Source organism: Sphaeramia orbicularis, chromosome 17 (assembly GCF_902148855.1).
Source record: "Sphaeramia orbicularis chromosome 17, fSphaOr1.1, whole genome shotgun sequence".
In the NCBI taxonomy this organism is placed as follows: domain Eukaryota; kingdom Metazoa; phylum Chordata; class Actinopteri; order Kurtiformes; family Apogonidae; genus Sphaeramia; species Sphaeramia orbicularis.
The window spans coordinates 19,033,557-19,054,756 of record NC_043973.1 but is presented as its reverse complement, the minus strand read 5'-3'; the positions used below and the strand labels follow the sequence as shown (position 1 = coordinate 19,054,756).

Genomic DNA, 21,200 nt, shown 5'->3' with positions numbered 1-21,200 from the left:
AAAATTTTACTCTGTAGGTGATTCTGTCTTATTTTAAGTGTGATGAGATATTTGGACTAGAAATGAGAAAAATACACTTGGTAAGATTTAGATTTTTGCAGTGCATGCACCATCCCATACACTGCAATTCATACTGTTACTGTAACTTTGCTGTTCTTGATAAACCTGATCTGCACTAACATGTTTGACTGTAAATCAATTGCTTGTTATTGTTATTAAACTGTAATTAACAGGGATTTTCAATTTTTTTTTTTTTTTTTTTTTTTTTTTGCATATTATCTCCATGAAGTGAGTAATGACTATTATTAGTGTATGTTAAAATGTGAGAAAACATCAGATTATCTGCATTAAAAATGTTTTTATTTCATAGTTTTCACACAGTTTATCAGTAAATATGTTTCTTTGCTTCAGAATTAAATGCATGGTGTCCAGCTGAGTGGACATTTTTGCAACTCCATGAAAAATAGGTTCATAAAAAACTTCAATCGCATTGTTTTTTAAATGCCTCAAGAAATAAAAACACTCACAAATAAAAAATCTTGATTAAGACTCTTATAATTCATGCATGAAAGGGTTAATGTACTTATTTAAGCTATTTGATTTAGACCCTACTTTATTTTCTCCCCTTATTTATTAATTTTATTTATAAAGTGTAATAATTTGCATGGCTTTCTTATTGAACCAGTCTGATATGGTGTTAAAATATATTCTCTGTCTTTTCCTTTTTTAGATCTTGGATCTTGTTTTTGGACCTACTGGCATTTTGTTCTGGAAGTTGTAATAAACAAACAAAACAACAACAAAAAATGCAAAGACTTCCTCACTGTACCCTTCTTCAAAAAGCCGTATTTTCATCATTCACTGACACACTTTAATAACTGACACAGCAGTGAAGTGTCAGAAAGCCCAAATTTAGCACATATTTCACAATAGCAAACCCTCCCTCTAATGACCTGTGGTTGGAGTTTTTGTGGTGTGAAGGAATGTGAGGAATGAATCCTTTAGTGGGGTGGCCCCTGGGATGAATTTGTGAGATGCAAAAATTACACTGAAGATATTAACAATCAAGGATGTTAGAATCATTTTAGGTCAATTCAATCTAAAGTGGATCAGACCAGTAAAATACTATCATAATAACCTGTAAATAATGAAAACTACAATTTTTTTCTCTTTGTTGTAGTGCAAAAAAAAGTAAAATTACACAAAAATGTTTACATTTACAGACTAGCCTTTTACAAAAAATGTGAATATCTGAAATGTCTTAAGAGAAGTATGTGGAATTGTACCAAAATTCTGCCTGCTACTAGATGTTTTGTGTATTTGGAGATCCACTGTGATCTGTAAGTTGTGATTCATATGTATAAATGATAATCTAAGGTGTAATATTGTTAAAATTGCACTTACTAAAAAAGTGAAGTAAAAAATGTGAATAACCTGAAAATTCTGAAGAAAAATAAGTGCAATTTGAACAATATTACGCCTTAGTTTATCATTTATACATATACATCACAACTTACAGATCACAGTGGATCTACAAATACACAAAACATTTAGTAACAGGCAGAATATTGGTACAATTCCACAGACTTCATATTTGTTCATGTTATGTTCAAGTATGGTTCATAGATGTAAACATTTTCAGTGTGGAATTTGACTTTTTTTCATTCAAAAACATTGAAAAAAACTTTAAAGTTGAGATTATTTATAAGTTATTATCCTATTATTTATATGATTTTACTTGTCCGGCCCACTTTATATCATATTAGGCTGAATGTGGCCCCTGAACTAAAATGAGTTTGACACCCCTGCTCTATGGCATTGACTTTCATTGAACTCTATCTCAGTGAAGTGCCAGAACAGCTATATATGTAGTTGATGCCAGTAATTATAGTGTGATATTATATTTCAATATTTTTTGTTTTCATTCATAATTTATGGAATGTCTCTGGATATTAGATATAACTATTATCCATTTTGCTGGATTTCACCAAAAATTATCAGGTTTTGTGGCTGGTGAATTAAATTTGAGGAAGATTTTCAGGTAAATTAGAATTATTTCCACATTTCTTTATGAAAATTGTGTTTTATATAAAAAATAAAAATAAAAAAAAAAACAATTTTACTTCCATAGTCTTCCACTAGATAGCAGTAGAGCTGTTGAGGAAACGCACCGGAAATGTCCTTTGTGTTTGTTCAGTTCCTTTTCCTTTAAGGACATTGAAGTTTTGTAGTTCCTGTGTAATTGACCTGTCAGCGTTGTAGTACAAGCTGTCACTGCTGATAATTTCTTCGTTTTTCTAACAGAGTTTTCGGAAAGTAGCACACCGAGTAGCGGGACGCCGGGCTCAGGGGATAACTTATTGTTGTTGTTGCTGTTGAGTCAACGAGCAACGAGCTAACGGCTAAGTTAGCTAACACAGCGAACAAGTTGACAAGTCCGGGGCTTAGCTGGTGGTAGTCGACCGCAGCGGGCAGCGTTAGCTAGCTCTCCTGAAGTTAGCTAGCTAGCCTGCTGGAAGTACGAGGGTAGGAAGCCGCCCACTTCTGCAAAGCAGCTATTCTGACCAAAAAAAGTGAACGGTAAGAATGCTGAAACTTACAGAAGCTATCTAAGGTTAGCTAACATTGTTTGGAGCTAATTAGAGTTCATCCGATTGGATTGTTTGGAGTTTTGCCGGATGGAAATCGTCTTGTCTGGGGTTTGACAGCTGCACAGTCTGTCACTACAACTAGTCTGTTAGCTCTTTAAATCACTGGTTTATCTTGTGCTTTCTGCCCACGGTTATTATGTGTACACTTAATTCAACTTGACAGATTTGTGTCACTTTCTGTGACTTACCAATATGTTAGATAGATTAATAAATGCAGGCAATACAGTGGGAACATTGCGTGAAGTCACAAAATGTTCCGGGACATTTACGTAGCAGGTCAGGAGAAGTTTTTAGTGACAGAGCAGCATTGTGACTTTACAGTAGCTTTGTTCTTATTTACTTAGCGTTGAACAAATGACTACACACTATAGTGACTACTCTGATGGGTTATACAAGTTATACTAGGCTATAACTTGCAAAGAATACATTTGACTATTTAAGTAACTGATAAGGTCATTTGAGTAAGTTATTCAAAACATGAACAACCTCTTTCATCTCCTCAGATGTAAGAATGTGCTATTGCAAATAATTATCTTTGAAATGTGAGTTTCAAACATCAGAAAAGTCAACAGTATTGAGCTTGATTAATGATTAATCAATCAGTTGAGCTAAGTGTAAGATCATGGCATCCTTATATGTCTTGTTTGGTCTAGAATTCAAATGTAATTGGTTTACTATCCATAGAGGAGGAAAGAAACTGATATATATTTAAATGTAAGGAGCTGGGATGGGAGAATTATCAGAACAGATTTGCCAGTCTTCTCTTCATTGCAGCTTTACTCAAAATATCTTGCATAATAATCTTGCAGACTTATTCACCAGTTCACACTAATTTGCGTTTTAAGAGGAATTCTCTCACTAAACAGGTTTTATTACATTATGTTACGGTTCCACCAAAAAGTCTCTGTTGCAAAGAAAGGATCCAGTTCATCAAGACTCCTTCTTATTATAGTAGCTGGCCTCAGTTCTGATGACATGTGCTGTTCATGTAAATCTTCTCTGGCAGTGAGTGGAAGCCCCTGCAGGGTTTCACACTCTCAGTGCACAGCTGCTGCCAAGAGAAAGAGGCAGGGGGGAGCAGGTGGGCTTGTGCAAGTACCCATTGTTAGATCAGGTAGTTGTCACCACTAGTACTGTGTACTGCCACGTCTGTCACTCATTGTGTCACACCTAAATAACTGACACAGCAGCGAGGTCCATCCAAGGATTATTAGGGCTTAATTACATGTTAAACAAGTGTCAGCAAACAAGTCAGACCCACATAGACCAGACATTTCAACATAAGAAACCCTCCCTCTAATGACCTGTGGCATATTTTTTTGTGGTGTGAAGGAATGTAAGGAATGAGTCAGTGATTGGACCTGTGACACACAGGATACCATATAGAGCAACAGCTTTGTTTGGCTATTAATGTCAAGTAATTATTGCCAATTATTTATGTAAAGTGTGATAGAAATTAATGTTACATAAACATTGAAATGCTATTTTAATCCTGTCCTTCCAAGTTACACTGGACAGTTATAGACTCCTCCAAGACTCTGATCTCTGTAAATAAAGGGAGCTCATAGTTGGGCTGCATTTTGTGTGCAAAAAATCATGCATGATTATTTTTATTAATATTGCAATTGTGGTTGTAATTTTTGTTGGAAATGTAATTTTTTAATTTCATTTTCACTGAGCTGAAACCAAACAAGCCTGGAGATGATTTGGTGGACTTATCTGTAGCACTGCAGTTGTTCATTTATGATGCATATTGTGGCACATTTTACCTTTGTTAAAAAATATTGTTTGATTAAAAACAAAGCAGTTGTGGATAATTTGGACAAATGTTGCAATATTTATCAAATCAAATCAAATGTATTTATAAAGCACTTTAAAAACAACACAGTTGGCCAAAGTGCTGTACACAGTCATAAAAACAAACAAAACACATAAAGGGATGAATAAAAACAATAAAAGTTATCATTCATTAAGACAATAAAAGCCAACCTCTCACACTGAGTTAAAAGCCAAAGAGAAAAAATATTGTGTCGGCTTGCCTGATGTGCAAAGGTAGTTCATTCCACAGTTTAGGGGCAGCGACTGAAAAAGCCCTGTCACCTCTTAGCTTCCTCTGTGTCTTTGGGATGACAATGACCGATCTGCCGATCTGAGAGAGCGCGAAGGAGTATACGGCTGGAGTAGGTCGTACAGATACTGCGGAGCAAGGCTATTGAGGCATTTAAAAACAAATAAAAGAATTTTAAAATCAATTCGGAAACAAACTGTGAGCCAGTGAAGTGATGCTAAAATTGGGGTGATATGGTCCCTTTATTTGGCTCCAGTTAAAAGTCGGGCAACAGCATTCTGAACAAGCTGCAGTCGCATAAGTGACATCTGGCTAAGCCTGAGTGCATTGCAGTAATCAAAATGAGTTGTGATAAAAGCATGAATTAAAATCTCTGAATAATTCATTGCAATTGTAATATTGCTCAAAGAAAAGTTTATTACAAAAAACTCTTGCCTGTTAAGTTAATATGGTATCTTTTCCTCTCCAGAGCAGTAGAGAAAACACTTTTTGTGCTTCTTCAGGATAAGTGCTGTCCTGCATTTAATTTTTATGGTGGAATGAAAAGACACTTGAATGACCATTTAAGTTTTCCAGGTGAAAAATAGAATATTTCACTTTGTAGTTCCTTGTTCCTTTTACTCATAAATGAATAAGGACTATAACGAACATATTAACTTAAAAATGAAAAGCAGTCCTTCGTTGTAATAATTAGTGTTAATATATCTTGAGAAATCCTGCACTTTTGATAATTTTTAACCTGTTTAAATGTTGTTTTTGTTGTTTTTAAGTGAGGTGTCAAAATACAAGTGTGTATGTGTCTGAAATGAACTTACACCTGTATGTACATCAAGTTCATCTGTATCTGTTTCAGGCTGGACCTACCAACCCCAAATGTGTGACTAAATGAGCAGGAACTTGTAGTGAAGGACAGATGTGTAGGGACAAAATATTGTATGTTGAAACAGGTGGCGTTTGCTTAATTTTGAGTTGACCCTTATATGTGTACCACTGAGAGCTATCCTACTTTTCTTAGTTTCTTTTTTTTTTTTTATCCAAAGCGTCCTGGTGGCTTATTGAGGAGGAACATTGAGCATGCTCCCTCTTCTACTGGGGCAAAGTTGATTCATGATACCTCTCATAACCTCATTGCTTTCTTAATTAGTCTCCCTGAAGTCCTAGTCTTGAAAACTTCCCCTATTATGTGCTGTATCCTGTTTTAATCCACTATATGTATGTAACTGAGGACATAACTTAGAATAAAGTTGTATTTGTTAACTATTTTCACCCAGATGGAAGCTCAAAGCTCAAGCGAGCTGCTGCTTTCAAGGAAAAGGAGGAGAGAAGGCTCCAATGGAGAAACTGAAGAGGGCGAGAGGCTTGGGAAAATCCCCAGGTGTACAGTGGTGAGTTATCTGTGTGCGGTAGTTTTTATCAGTTCTGTGTGAGTGAATTTCAGTATAACAACGGTAGACTGAGCAAAGATCAAATTCACTTAAATCTCAGGCTATGGTGCAAGTAAAGATAAAAACATTAAATGGCATCAAAGTGTGTTGTCTCCTTGTAATGATGCTGAGCTGATGATCACCATGTTACAATAGTGGTATTTATGTGAACAGAAGAACATTCAAAGGGTGGAAGAAGTTGAAGAGAACCTAGGATGACAATTGTGCAAAGAAAGTTTGAGGTTAGAAGTTGTAGCTACATAAACACCTGTTGCTTTGATCTCCATGTTAATTCATGGTATGTTCCAATTAGGTGATGAGTAGATCTGGGTCGTTGAGGTAGTCATCCTAACTTTCTTATATGTTTGTCTCAGACTGTCTTTAATGACGAGACCATATCAATATCTGGCTGTGAATGTCCCTCAGGGAGATGTAGGACCACGTGTTTTTCTTTTATGCCATAATCCAGTGTTTGGCCAGTGTTTGCACCTTGGGGTTGGGACCCCATGTTGCCTGAAATTTCTTGTAATTGATATAAATGAAAAAAAAAAACCATACTAATAAAAAATATATGTTGAGTTTAGAGACACAATCATAATACATAAAAGACATGACAAACTCTGAAGTTGAAACTGAAGCACTGTGGTACTGTTTATCTTTCAAATGTCCATTGTGGTCAGTTTAAGATGCTGCAGCTCTTTCATAATTCATAGTTTGAGTTATTGTTTTTTCAGTATTAATTGTCAGCCTTGTAAATACAAGGTGGACTGACTGTACATATCCTGACCAAGGAAAATAAAATTCTCACTTTGTGCAGTAATCTACACCTGGCTTTTCTGCCTTTGTTGATAATCAAATACATTATATAGACTAAATGTCGTCTAAAATTCATGTTTATTTGCAACATAGTATAGCAAACTATTACATGATCAAAAAAATTAATTTTAGCAAAAAAAAAAAAAAAAAAAAATTCTTCGCTTTGAATGTCTGAGGTCGCCAGAAATTTGTGATGTTAAAATGGGGTCACAAGCCAAACAAGGTTGGGAGCCACTGCCATAATCACAAATGTCATTAATTTTTCTCATCTGTGGTCTTAGCCAAAAATCACACAGTCTAGACCAGGCTTTAAAAAGATGTGGTCAGCCAACTACAACCATTAGATCAGGGGGCTCAAATATACAGCCTGTGGGCCCAAACTGGGACCACCAAAGGGTCAGTTCTGGCACATGGGATGAATTTGTAAAATGCAAAAATTCAAGTCAAATATGTGTAAATTCTTTTAGTTCAGGGGCCATGTGGAGCCCAATTTGATCTCAAGTCAGCCAGAACAGTAAAATAATAACATAATAACCTAGATATATGACAGCTCCAAATATTTCTCTGGTTTTAGTGTAAAAAAGTAAAATTACATGTACATGTTCACATTTACAAACTATTTGTTCACAAAAATGGGAATAACCTGAATAACCATGTACAAGCTGAAATTTCTTAAGAAAATAAGTGGAATTTTACAAATTTATTATCTCTGTTACCAAATGTAGGTCCACTATGATCTGTAAATTGTAATGCACAAGGTTAAATGATAAACTGAAACATAATATTGTTAAAACTGAACTTATTTTTGAAAGAAATTTTAAGTTGTTCATGGTTGTTCATGTTATTCACATTTTTTAAAGTATAGTTTGTAGATGTAAACATTTTGCTCACATAATTTTGCTTTTTTTCCACTCGAAAACATTGAAAAAGTTTGTAGTTGACATTATTTATAGGTTATTATGCTATTATTTTACTGGTCTGGTCCACTTGAGATCACATTGGGCTGTATGTGGCCCCTGAACTAAAATGAGGTTGACATCCCTGCATTAGATCATGAAAAAGTCATATAGTTTTTAATTCTGTTCATGTTGATTTTCCATTAATTCAGCTGATGCGGTACCTAAAAGGAGTTTTTGAGTCATTGTAGATGTTGGTAGTTCTTAAAAAAATATTACCTTTATAGAAAAACCCAGGTGATGATACTTACAGTAATAGACAGGTTTTTTTAATGTAATATGTAACATTTTGGACAGAAAAGGTTTTTGTGTGACTTCTTCTACTGTTTTATTAGGGACTGAAGCACCCCGCCCCTTTCGCAGATGAACTGGAGCCAGCTGATGGTAAACCATACGCCAGAGTCAGTATGGAGGAAGCCAAGAGGGGAACGTCGTGTGAGTTGGACTCTGTTTGTCTCAGATGACAGTGTCTTTAAGTCTCTCATATTCTTATGTTTCCCTTTCTCCTTGTGACATTTTTATTCTTTCGTTAAGTTGTCAGGACGCTCAAACAAGCACACCTCAGGAATGAATTAAATCTTTGAAACCTGCATGTCTTGTCCTGTCACTTTTTTTTTTTTTTTTTTCTGTCCAGCTGAGAGACCGGTTCGGGTGTATGCAGACGGCATCTTTGACGTTTTTCACTCAGGTCATGCCAGAGCACTCATGCAGGCAAAATGCCTCTTCCCAAACACACACCTCATTGTCGGAGGTATGTGTGTATCTGTTTACTTATGTGTAGATTTGAGCTGCTGTTTATGTTGGAAATGCACTCTGAATAATGTGTCGTACGTGAGTCTGTTAAAGGAGTGATATTTTGCTTTTTTAAATGAAATTATTCATTTTAAAACATTTCCCTGTGGTCTACATAAACTGTAAATGCTATGCTTGGGTCTGAATTCTTCATTAATTCAACTCCACAGGTCCATCTTCAACCCTATTTCTGACTAATGATACGAGACAGGTTGTTTTGAGCACTGGCCCTTTAAATCCAAATGAGCCACTTCACACCCCACCCCCTCCCAGTTGTTGTTCGTGCTTTCTGTCCCGTTCAGCCGCTTGTGTTCGTTAATACAACCAAACAACTGAACATTTTAGGTAATTGGCTCGAAGTTTGGACATGTTTTCTGTTTTTACTACAACTGCTGCTGCTGACAAACAATTATGCCGTACTCTGACAAATGTTCGTCAGAAGTCTTGACTTTATATGTGCAAATGTTGTGACGTAACTAGTTATAAAATGTAACTAAAAATTCAGCAGGAATTGAAATGGGTTGTAGAAATCCACTTGATTTTCCACTTGATCTGGAGGGTTCCAGTTCAAAATTTTGAACTATTAGGGTCCAAATACACAAATAAATGTACCAAAGACTATTAAAAGTGGGTATAGCAAGATATGACCCCCTTAAATCTTTGAAAAACCATCAAGAATGTTACAGTTATTTTATTTATTAGGACATAAAAAGTATGAAATGTGATGTAAATTATGTACAGTTCTCTGATATAATAGTAAAACTGGGTGTCATTGTTTACAGTTTGCAGTGATGATCTGACCCATAAATTCAAGGGCTTCACAGTGATGAATGAGGACGAGCGCTACGACGCAGTCAGACATTGCCGGTACGTGGATGAGGTGGTTCGGAACGCTCCCTGGACGCTAACACCAGAGTTCCTCGCAAAACACAGAGTGAGTCGATGAAAATGATTAAAGTGGCAACAGAAGCGAATCGTAATATAGCTTTAATAATGAGTTAAAGCTACTCAGTCTGTTCATTGAAAGAAATCTGAGATTGATTATAGACATGTAAAGTAATCTCAACATAGGTGACGGCCCTGCTTGTGGTAACATTTTGTGTAATTTGTTTTCTTTTTTGCACGCTGTGTACGTCTGAATCTGCTGTGTTGACTTTTATTATAATAAATTCTCCAGATTGACTTTGTGGCCCATGACGACATCCCATACTCCTCAGCAGGAAGCGATGACGTGTACAAGCACATCAAGGAGGCTGGTGAGTAACCATGAGCGATAGTGTGGAGCATAAGACATACGGTCACAGGTCTAGTGTAACCTCCAGGGCTGGTCACTGATCAATATTCATAGGCTTTCACAATTAAACCTGTTTTGTAAATTACGAGATTGAGGTTTCACTCCTCCTTTTTCTTGTACAGTCTCCCTTGTTTTCAACCAGAAAATAAGCAGAAAGAAACAAAAAATGTTGCTTATCATTTCATATAATAGAGATATTGATTCTTAGGGAACTAATATATTATCACAAGACCTCTGTTTTTGGTGAAATGGTAATTTTAACTTTATAAATTACAGACATAGATTCACATGAGATTATGATCACAGAGGTCTTCAACAATTAGTACTATTATGAACAGTGTCAACAGAGCTTTAGTCACCACAGGATTCACTTCACCATTTTATTGGACTTCCCACACATATTCCATAAAAACTCACCCAGAATTATTATTTAATTATTACAGATTTTCTTGGGAAGAAAAAAATAACCTTGCAGAATCCTACATTTCCACTCAAAATATTCTTTAGTTGTGAATTGTTGAAGTTTGGTCCAATGAAGTTAAGTTCATTATAAGTATGTGTAGGGGGATCAAATATATTATAGGCATAATAGAGCAGTATTAATGCCACAAAGTACATTTGATTGTAAGAAAGTAAGAAGTGGTAGGTTATGAATATTTTAGTATCATCAGGTATTTTCGCTTATTGATTTACTTGCAGGAACAGCTACAGTGGTAGTCAAAATTATTAGAACACGAGACAGATCTGAAAATATTGACCTTTTTTGCCTCTAAAATATGATTTCATTTCATGATGTTCATAAAACATGCAGATGGTTGCTCTGAGCACAACAAATCAAAATTTAAGGTTCAAGGTGACTTTATTAATACCCGTAGGTAGATTTGTTCTGCAGTCTGGAGAGGGCATCTCAAACGTTATACACAAAAAACCACAGGACATGTACAGGGGACAGATTAAAAACAACACAGACAAAAGACATGGACAGGTACTCCCAACAGCTCACTGATCATGGTTAAGACAGACTGGAAATAAATATATAAAAAAACAGACTAAAATAAATAAAAGCCATCAGATATCACTAAAAAAGCCAATATAAAACCTGTAAAAAGCATGATAAAAACATCATGATTTAGTGATATAATACAAGGGACTATGAATAAATAAATGATAACTAAGTTACGAGCACATTAAAATAAATCAGAACCCAAGAATTAAAATATCAGATGAAGTGAGTCCTACTGTTTTTAACTTTAATATTTCCTTAATGAGCAGGATATGCCCTGTACATCACTCAGCTGTGTCCTAAGACTCACCATCAGTTTAACCACGATCAAGCCTGACGATGATCGTGCAAGGAATTTGACTTCCTCTGTGAAGAACATGATTGTGTGACACTGACAGGGAAGTAGTCCTAGTTTGTCTTTTGTAAGGACAATGACGTAGATCTCCTTCTGATGAGTCTGTTCTATGGTTTATGGAGCATAATGATGACTGTGTAGATATTTCATTCCTTTTATGGGTATTTTAACCCTTTCATGCATGAATTGTGAGAACCTGAGTCAAGATTTATTTTTTGAGTGTTTTTATTCCTCCTTAGCCATGAAAAAAACAATGTGATTGAGGGTTTTTTTTTTCTATGGGGTTACAAAAATATCCATGCATTTAATTTTTGAAGTAAAGAAACACGTGTTTAAAACCAAATATCAGAAAGTAATATGAAAACAATGAAATAAAAACATTTTTAATGCTGCTAATCTGATGTCTTCTCGCATTTTAACATATTCTAATGCTAGTAATTACTCATTTCATGGAGATAATATGCAAAAAAAAAAAACTTTTTGTCTAACAAATAACAGTTGATTTATACTCAAACATGTCACTGCAGATCAGGTTTACCAAGAACAGCACAGTTACAGTAATGGTCTGAATGTCAGCGTATGGGATGATGCATAAGTGTCCACTGTATCGGCTGATATGGAACTAAAACAACAAAACCCATGAATATACAAGAGAACAGCTGGAGAAGAACTGTCCACTGTAGTGACCTATGCATGAAAGGGTTAATGGCCAATTGCAAAACTCATAGGTGAAACCTCTTAAATATGCGAAGTGTTCATACTATTTTGTCTACAACTTTATTTAAATTAATGTTGAATGGGTGTTGAGTATAAATTGTAGCCCATTCTAGTGAAAAGTTAGCATTTGATGAAGCTGTACATGTACTGATGATGAAACTTAACTTGTACATTTAGAATTTATTGATTATATTTATATGATTCTGCAAGGTCTCGTGAATTTAATAGAAATTTCACATAAAATTTTCAAGTCGATGACGTGAGGTGTGAGGTCTAGGTGAGTTGGTGTCAAGGACCCTTTTGGGTTTCTGCAGTGAAAACAAAGGGAGTATTGAGGAGAAAGTGTTCGTCTGTCTACAGGAATGTTTGCTCCCACTCAGCGGACAGAGGGAATCTCCACGTCTGACATCATCACACGCATCGTCCGAGACTATGACGTGTACGTGAGACGTAACCTACAGAGGGGCTACACAGCCAAGGAGCTCAACGTCAGCTTCATTAATGTGGGTAAACTCAACACTGGCTGATCTGTGGTCTGAGCTGAGGCCTGTTATTGCTCATTATCTTGCTTCGTCCACTCTCATCAGGAGAAGAAGTACCACTTACAGGAGCGTGTGGACAAGGTGAAGAGGAAGGTCCGCGACGTGGAGGAGAAGAGCAAGGAGTTCGTCCAGAGGGTGGAGGAGAAGAGCATCGACCTCATCCAGAAATGGGAGGAGAAATCCAGGGAGTTTATTGGCAACTTCCTGCAGATGTTTGGCCCAGAGGGAGCTCTGGTGAGACGCTGGTCTTTACTCTTAGTCCTGTTAAGTTTGATGAGAAAGGACACATCTTCATTTGTGCTGTTTACGTGTTGAAAACAGTTCAGTTTTTAACACACACACTCATTACCTCCATGTTTATACTAATACTTACTGGTGACTGTGTGGCTGTTCAACATGTTGATATGAACACAATCCTCAGTAATGACCCACACCACAGCCTCATACTGAAACGAAAATCTATTTACACTGAACATAAAAGATTTCACTGGTGTGTTATAAGGCATTGTTTCACTTTGGGTGTAGAACCAAACTCACTTCCCACTTGTTCTGTTTTTTGATCTCATAAAGATCCAGAGTAAAATTCCTTGTATTCTTTTGAAGATACTTGGCAAATAAAGGCGATTCTGATTCTGACACAATTAGTAACAGAAAAAGACATTGCACTAAGTCCTGCAGGTTAATAAATGATACCATCTGTACACTACACACTAGCTTAATGAAGTCATGCTGGTTTAGTTGAACCATACTTCTGTCATCTCAATTCTTTGGTGTGAGGTGGTCCGAAAATTCAGTCTGTGTTTTATTCATCTTTTCATTCCAACAGAAGTTATTATCAATGTTATCAACAACCAATAGATGCCCTCTCTCTCCAGCACAGAACAGGAAACCGCAAAGAGCATAAATGAAATGCTTGATGTAATTCTGACACTGCAATCTAGCAACAGAATCCAGTTTAGTGTTTTCTGACTGTAGCGAAGTTCGTGCCATGAACTGATGACCCACAGACAGTAGTTTAATTCATGGGCTTGTGTTTTACTCATCCTCTGTTTAAATCATTAAAGTGGTTTTACCGCCCCCTACAGGCAGAATTTAAGTACCACGTTACAGTATGTTTAGCCTTTGGCTGACTGGCTGAAGGAGTATTGTAATCGTTTTATCGTCCGTCTGTCTGTCCATTCTGGCCAAGGGGTATTAGTGCACAGCGGGTTTTGTATATTTTTTAGTTGTATTCACAAAATGTGAAACTGAAGAGTGTTTATTGTTGATTCATTGTACATGTCCATCTTTTTCTTTTTAAACATTTTTATATTATGGGTATGTTTACATCCATCTTCAAATCACGATAACTAGTTAATTTCACCTTATTTCATTTAAGTTGTCAAACTGCTTTGACATAAAGTCATCCAAAAGTAATGTGAAATACTGGTGAAGATGCAAAGACAATATCAGGGTTATTCCATCAAATACTGATTTCTGAATTCTTCCTGCATTATTTGAGTTCTGAAAACAATACATCGTTTTTGTTACTTCAACCGTTTGTCATATTCTGTCAATAAATTCACTAAATAACAATATTTTTTATTTGGAATTTGGACAAAATGTTGTCAGTAGTTTATGGAATAAAACAAGAATCTTCATTTTACGCAAACATATACTTATATCCTCCTGAGATGTAGGAAAGTAAAAGTTTTTGCTTTTTTACTTTAAAGAATTGTCTTGATTAGAACCAGCATGATGCAACAAATTTTTCAGACACTTTATTTATGGAATATCCTTTTGCAGCAAGGTTATAATAGTTTTGGATTTTTCATTATGGTTTAGTTTTATTTAGTTTTGACTTTTTTTTTCTCTAATTCAGTTAGTTTTAATTAGTTTTTAGAGCAGGTTTGCTAGTTTTTATTAGTTTTCTTTATTTTCTAAATGCTTAGTTTTAGTTTATTTATATCTTTTATCTTCTTCATCGTCGTATTCAAATAAATCTCATACAGGACTCTTATGCTTTCTCCCAACTTTAGTCTCCATGTTTCCAGGTAGAGTGGGGATGAGAAGACACCTAAACGACAAGTGACAAGAAGTGAAAGACCATTAAATATCATATGGTGCCAACAGCTAAAATTGAGGGAAATAAATCGATTTTATATCAGTCTGACATTGACAAAGACGAAAACGAAGGGAATTCTATCCAGAATTTTTATATGTTTTAGTTAGTTTTGTAAACACACAATACAGTTTCAGTTAGTTATCGTTTTTTTCTTTTAATTATAGTTTTATTTATTTCAGTTAACGAAAATATTTTTACAATTCTAGTTTTCGTCGTTTCGTTAGTTTTTGTTAACAATAAAAACCTTTGCAGTAGACAGCTTTTTTTCCATTTTTTTTTAAGTAAAGCTGTTAATCAATTCCCCTACAGAGGACAAAAATGCATTGCTGGGTCTCAGGAGGAGAAATAATAAAGTCAGAGAAACTGATAATTTAGCAGTAGTCTGTAGCTGTCTTCCTATTTAAGGGTCATATTCTAAAAACCTGTTTAACAAACCCGTTTCTGTCTTTGTGGCTCCACAGAAACACATGTTGAAGGAGGGAAAAGGCCGCATGCTGCAGGCCATCAGTCCCAGACAAAGCCCCAGCAGCAGCCCCACTCGCGAGGAGCGCTCCCCCTCGCCCACCTTCCGCCTCCCCTTCTTCACCAAGACCTCCCCGCCCCCCTCCCCCCCGCCCCACCACAGCGGGGCCCGCGGGTACCTCATCAGCGAGGACGACGACGACGAAGATGATGACGACGACGACGACGAAAACTAGAGGGTCCGCCGCTTTCTTCCGGTCGCAGTCGCCGCAAGTCCAATTAAACTGTGCTGTCAAGTAGCGTGGTTTTCATCGAACTCCTGCTTTCATCACATTTTATTCGTTTGTAATTTTAAGTTTCACACCTCACCGTCATGACGACATTCGTTCACAGATCGGGTTTTTTTTTTTTTTAGCCAGTTTTGTTTTTCTGCGTAACAGTCAGTAAAATTTACCACTAGTCACCTGAGTTCAGTGCGTTTATCTCAGTCATATTTAACACTGACTTTTTGTTTAGTCGCTCACTGTCACGTGCTCCTCAGTTCACTCATTGCACTCTTTTATTTCTGACAGTATTTTTAAGGTTGGCATTGTAGTGCCGTAGGAGTTTTTTTTTGTTGTTGTTTTTCTCATGTTGTGGCTTTAGCGGGAGGGCTGGCAGGTTTTTGGTCACTTGTCGGAAACAGCACATTGGCTTTGGTGAAGGAGAAGCTGAACTGGAGTCTCTGCTGAGGAGCTCTAGAGGAGGTGTTCTAGTCGTCTAGATGATCTGCTCACGCGTCGGGGCATGTGGTGTTTTATTTACACTAACATAAATTCAACATTTGTTTTTGATCTCAACTGAAATTCAGTTGCGATTGATTTTTTTTTATTTTTTTTTTTTCCCCAGTAACAGGAAAACTCCGGATTACCTCAAACCTGAGCTGAATCTGAGAGTAAATAAACAAGTATTAAATGTCTGCTTAACACCGTCACCCCCTGAGTTTGACAGTCCGCCTGCGTTGGGGCTGTGTGTGTTTGTGCATGTGATGTGTGTGTGTATGTGTGTGCAAACTGTCAGCATGTTCGAAGCCTGTCAACGTCCTCCATCTGTTGACAGAACTTTGACGTAGTTGCACACCGTTATTATTTTGTTTTTAACATTCTTTTCCACTGACAAGACGAGGAGTCTTTGGAAGCTTCAAACTGGACGATTTTCAAGTGGCGTCGAAAAACGTGTCGCATTTATTATTTTTTTTTATTATTTCTGTAGATTCCATTTCCCCTCTCTGCGTCCTTTGTACAGCACCCTTGTTAAAGTTAGTCTGAGCTCTAAATCAGCTGGTGATCCTGTGCGTCACATATTTTCTCGGATGCTAACCGAACGGACTTGTTTACTATCGAGGAAGAGAAACGGCGATTAACAATACGTGCTCTTGTATTTAACGGTAACTGTTGTCATGCACAATGTAAGATCAAACATGCGTGTACAAACAATTCATGCATGAAGCTCAATGTTTTTAAGTTTTTGAGTCACAAGCACAAAGTGTATCTAATAAAGTCATTGGTTATCAGACACGCAGGTGGAAATATTCAACTATCCCAAAACTGTTGGGTTTCAGTGTTTTTCCAAATGCAGCACTTGAGTCTGGAGTCTTCCCATTAGGCTGTAAATGTGCTGCACAGAGGTGAAGGAATAAAATTTAGGAATGCCAAGTTACCATGGTTACAGCTACCTCCTTCGTCCCGCAAATGTTTGTTCCTTTCCCAAGATGAGCACAAGGTTTTAGCATTATTTCTGCGCTCTGAACAGACCCATTGTTCGACACTCAGACAGTGTGACCTGGTCAAATATTTGAGACTTTTTGTTCCTGGTGTACACTCTGCATCTGCACTGACAAAGCATGTATTCTATCTCTTATATGAATCTGAAAACAAAAACACCGGTGATCGAAAGATGTAATGCAATACTGTTAGATAACGCTAATCTAAATGTTGACGTGTCAGATCAATTCGTTCTAGGCTCGGTTTCCCAAAAGAACTTCAAAGTTTCGACAAATGCTAATCTGCCGTGTAGTCACTGGACAAACACTGCCTCTGTTCTCCGGGTTTCAATCAGATTTTAAAGTTAGGAAATAACAGAAAATACTAATAAGGATTTCCACAGTTACAATGTGCAACTTTTGATGTTCAATTGCACAAAACCAGTATAATTTACTAAGGAAATCCAGCCTAGAATTTGGTGCTAAGTAAGCTACTTTTGGGAAGCCCTGCCTTGATTCTTGTGGAATCTGTTGCTAAAATCAGTGTGAACTTCTCAGTAAGAGCATGTCCACATGAAGAGCTCAAGGTGGCAGGCCAATAAAAGCCACTACTAGAAACAAATGTAAATGTTTTTAACAGCAAGTGTTTTAATCGTGTTATTTTACTGTTTGTTTTTGGGTTATTTCTAAGTCTTGGATGTAGAGGTTGATGAAGCAAAGCAGATAAAAATGTATTAAAGTTGTTGGCCAAAGCATTTCTAGTCCTAGTCATTTTTTATTTATTATTAATGAAAAATAGCTCTGAAATATATGAGCTATGTTGAAAATAAGCTGTTCGAAAATAAAACAAGGAACCATACAACACCAATGAAAACATGACACTGCAGTGAGTTTCCCTGCGTTAGTGTTTTATGGCAGGACTGTCAAACTCATTTGGGTTCAGGGGCCATATTTAGCCCAATTTGATCTCAAGCAGGCCAGACCAGTAAAATAATGACATAATAACCTATAAATAATGATGAATCCTAGTTTTTTTCTTTTTGTTTTAGTACAAAAAACCCCCCAATTAAATTATGAAAATATTTACATTTTACAAAAAAGATGTGACTAACCTGAAAAAACTGAAATTTCATTTGAAAAATTATTTCAATTTTAACAATATTATGCCTAAACTTATTATTTAAACATGTGCATTTACACACAATGTTACATAAACATTTGGTAACAGACAGAATATTGTTAAAATTTTGGCGGTTGGAACTAAAATTTGAACAATTTCTACAATATTACATCTCATTATTATTATTATTATTATTATTATTAACACAACTACAGATCATAGATCCATAAATGCACGAAACATTTAGTAACAGGCAGAATATTGTTAAAATTGCAGATTCTGGGTTGTTCATCTTTGGTTTTATTTATGTATTTATTTGCATTTTATTGTGAAAGAATAGTTTAGTAAATGTAAATATTTTCACAGTGTAATATTTTTTTCACTTAAATTTTTTTCCACATAATTTTTCACAAAGAAAATTTGTAGTTGTCATTATTTGTGGGTTATCGTGTTGTTATTTTTACTGTAGATCACATTGGTCTGTATGTGGAACCTGAACCAAAAGGATTTGGACAACCTTGACTGTTCAGGTTAATTTTTGCACTTTGATTTGATTTAGTGATTTATTCCGAATATGCAATGAAATTTAACATATATGCACTAGCAAAACATACATAATAATACAAATATCAAGAATCATAACAATGTTAGTCAGAAGAAAAGCACAATAATTCCATTTACGTGCCCGAAAAGGGGTGGGAAGAAGTGCAATTTATTTAATCCCACCCCCTCTCCTTACAATATTATTAATAATATATGTCCTCCTTCCTTTTACATTACTCTTCTATATTTATAGATCTATTCACACACACACAAACACACACACTCATTCATCCATATACACACATACAAATGCACATATAATTTTTTACCAATGCCTTTCTTAGTTGTGCTAGCGAATAAATAAACAAATAACTCAAGGAAGGAAATATATACATAAACAACAGTGAACATATGGTGACAATTAATAACCCTCGTCCCTATATCCTGTGAAAAACATGTTCTTGTAAGTGTTTTGGAATTGTCTTGTTTGAACATTCCTTGTGCTCCTCCCTCAGTCTATTCCAGACTTTAACACCACACACAGATTTGCTAAAACTTTTCCATAGTGCGCACCCTCTGAATTTTGAAATGAAATCTACCCCTTGAATTCTACCTCCCGTCCCTTTCAGTGAACAATTCCTGAATGTTTCCTGGTAGTAGATTATTTTTGGCTTTGAATATGATTTGTGTTGTTTGTAGTTCTATGATGTCTTTGAGTTTTAGTAACTTTGACTGGAAAAATAATGCATTTGTGTCATCTGTGGAAACTTTCATCCTGCAAGGTCGGAATGGACCCTTTGGCGGGCCGCATTTGGCCCCTAGGCCGTTTGTTTGACACCTGTGCTTTATGGTGTCAATGAATATAGAGCACGTGTCAAACACGTGGCCTAGGGGCCAAATGCGGCCCGCCAAAGGTTCCAATCTTGCCCATGGAATGAATTTGCAAAGTCAAAAATTCCACAGTCTTGAATTGAATTAAGAAAAAATAAAACAAAATAAAATTAGCTTGAATTATGGAAAACATGTTGAATTAAGAAAAAGAAAAAAAAATCTTCAATTGAGTAAAAAAAAATCTTGGATTAAACCAAAAAAAAATCTTAAATTTAGCAAAAAAATCTTGAATCAACTTCTAATTTTTTTCTTTTAGTGCAAAAACTAACATTAAATTCTGAAAATATTTACATTTACAAAGTATCCTGTAACAATAACATTCTGAATAACCTGAAGAAATATGAACAACCTGCAATGTCTAAAGAAAATTCAGCCCAGTTTGAACTATTTTCTGCCTGTTACTAAGTGTTTAGAGTCTTTGTAGATCTGATCCATAACACACATGTAGAAATGATAACTTGAGGCTGAATATTGTTAAAATTGCACTTATTTTTCTTAAGAAATTTCAGTTTTTTTCATGTTATTTACAACTTTTTTGTTTGGATAGTTTATAAAAGTATTTTCATAATTTGTTTTTTTTTTCTTTACATTAAAACAAAGACAAACATTTGGAGTTGTCATTACTTATATGTTATTATTTTACTGGTCCGGCCCACTGGAGATCAAATTTAGCTAAATGTGGCTCCTAGACTAAAATGACTTTGACACCCCTGATATAGAGGTTTAGCACAAAGAAACCCTTAATACTATTCATTTTGCTGTTTTCAACATCTATAAAATCTTGCCTCGTACCTGGAAAAACTAAAATTAACCCTTTCATGCATGAATTATGAGAACCTTAATCATGATCCCCCCCATTTTTATTCCTCTTTAGGCATGAAAAAAAATAAATAATGCAGTTGACAGCTTTTTATGAACCTATTTTTCATGGAGCTGCAAAAATGTCCACTCAAATGGATACGATGCGTTTAATTTTTGAAGCCAAGAAACATGTATTTACTGATATACAGTGAAAACTATGAAATGTAAACACTTTTAATGCTGCTAATCTGATGTTTTCTCATATTTAAACCTACTCTAATACTAGTTATTACTCACTTCATGGAGATAATATACAAAAAAAAACATTTTGTTAAAGAAAAAAATAATTAAAGTCTAATAACAATTGATTTACACTCAAACATGTTACTGCAGATCAGGTTTAATCAAGAACAGCAAAGTTACATATGCATAAGCGTCCACTGTGTTGGCTGATATGGAACTAAAACAACAAAACCCATGAATATTTAAGAGAACAGCTGGAGAAGAACTGTCCACTGGAGTGACCACTGTGCATGAAAGGGTTAAATAAAGTTAAGTAGATCTAGTCAAATCTACTTAAGCTGTTAAATCAAATTATAGCAAAATACTATAAAACAGTAATAAATCTATAACTGCTGCGTGTATTTTTCCTTCTACTTAGTGCTTAACTCCATGATTATGGCTGATTTCAAGCAGAGTTCACCCTTTAAAAATTATGTAAAAGGTTATAAAAATAATCACAAGAGACAGAAATAATCCAGGACTGATCCAGCTGCAGCTACAATTACCCTCTATTCATTGTTTCTAAAGGGCTCCACCCGTACTTTAGATGATATCAAGAGGAAACAGCTACAATATGATTTACACAACCTGAAATATCAGTGGAATGAAAACACAGTGGGTGTGGTTTTGGTTACATA

General features: G+C 35.7%; 1 protein-coding gene across 2 annotated transcripts; it reads left to right on the top strand.

Annotated features, from left to right (window-relative positions):
- Nucleotides 1–2,195: 2,195 nt before the first annotated feature.
- On the top strand, nucleotides 2,196–17,678 carry pcyt1aa (phosphate cytidylyltransferase 1A, choline a). Of its 2 annotated transcripts, none has more exons than XM_030160327.1 (9): nucleotides 2,196–2,580; nucleotides 5,991–6,104; nucleotides 8,251–8,347; nucleotides 8,547–8,666; nucleotides 9,490–9,641; nucleotides 9,885–9,963; nucleotides 12,437–12,579; nucleotides 12,664–12,852; nucleotides 15,184–17,678. In XM_030160327.1, exons 2-9 carry the CDS (start codon nucleotides 5,991–5,993, stop codon nucleotides 15,418–15,420), a joined length of 1,131 nt encoding a protein of 376 aa, XP_030016187.1. In that variant the 5' UTR covers nucleotides 2,196–2,580; the 3' UTR covers nucleotides 15,421–17,678. The 2 variants fall into 2 exon arrangements, with proteins under 2 accessions (XP_030016187.1, XP_030016186.1); XM_030160326.1 differs by having other exon boundaries at nucleotides 8,251–8,350; nucleotides 8,550–8,666.
- Nucleotides 17,679–21,200: the final 3,522 nt, after the last annotated feature.

Coding starts and splice junctions, on each gene's coding strand:
- pcyt1aa (XM_030160327.1), top strand. CDS start 5,991: ATGGAAGCTCAAAGCTCAAGCGAGCTGCTGCTTTCAAGGAAAAGGAGG. Junction 6,105..8,250: donor AAATCCCCAGGTGTACAGTG/GTGAGTTATCTG, acceptor CTGTTTTATTAG/GGACTGAAGCACCCCGCCCC. Junction 9,642..9,884: donor AGTTCCTCGCAAAACACAGA/GTGAGTCGATGA, acceptor TAAATTCTCCAG/ATTGACTTTGTGGCCCATGA.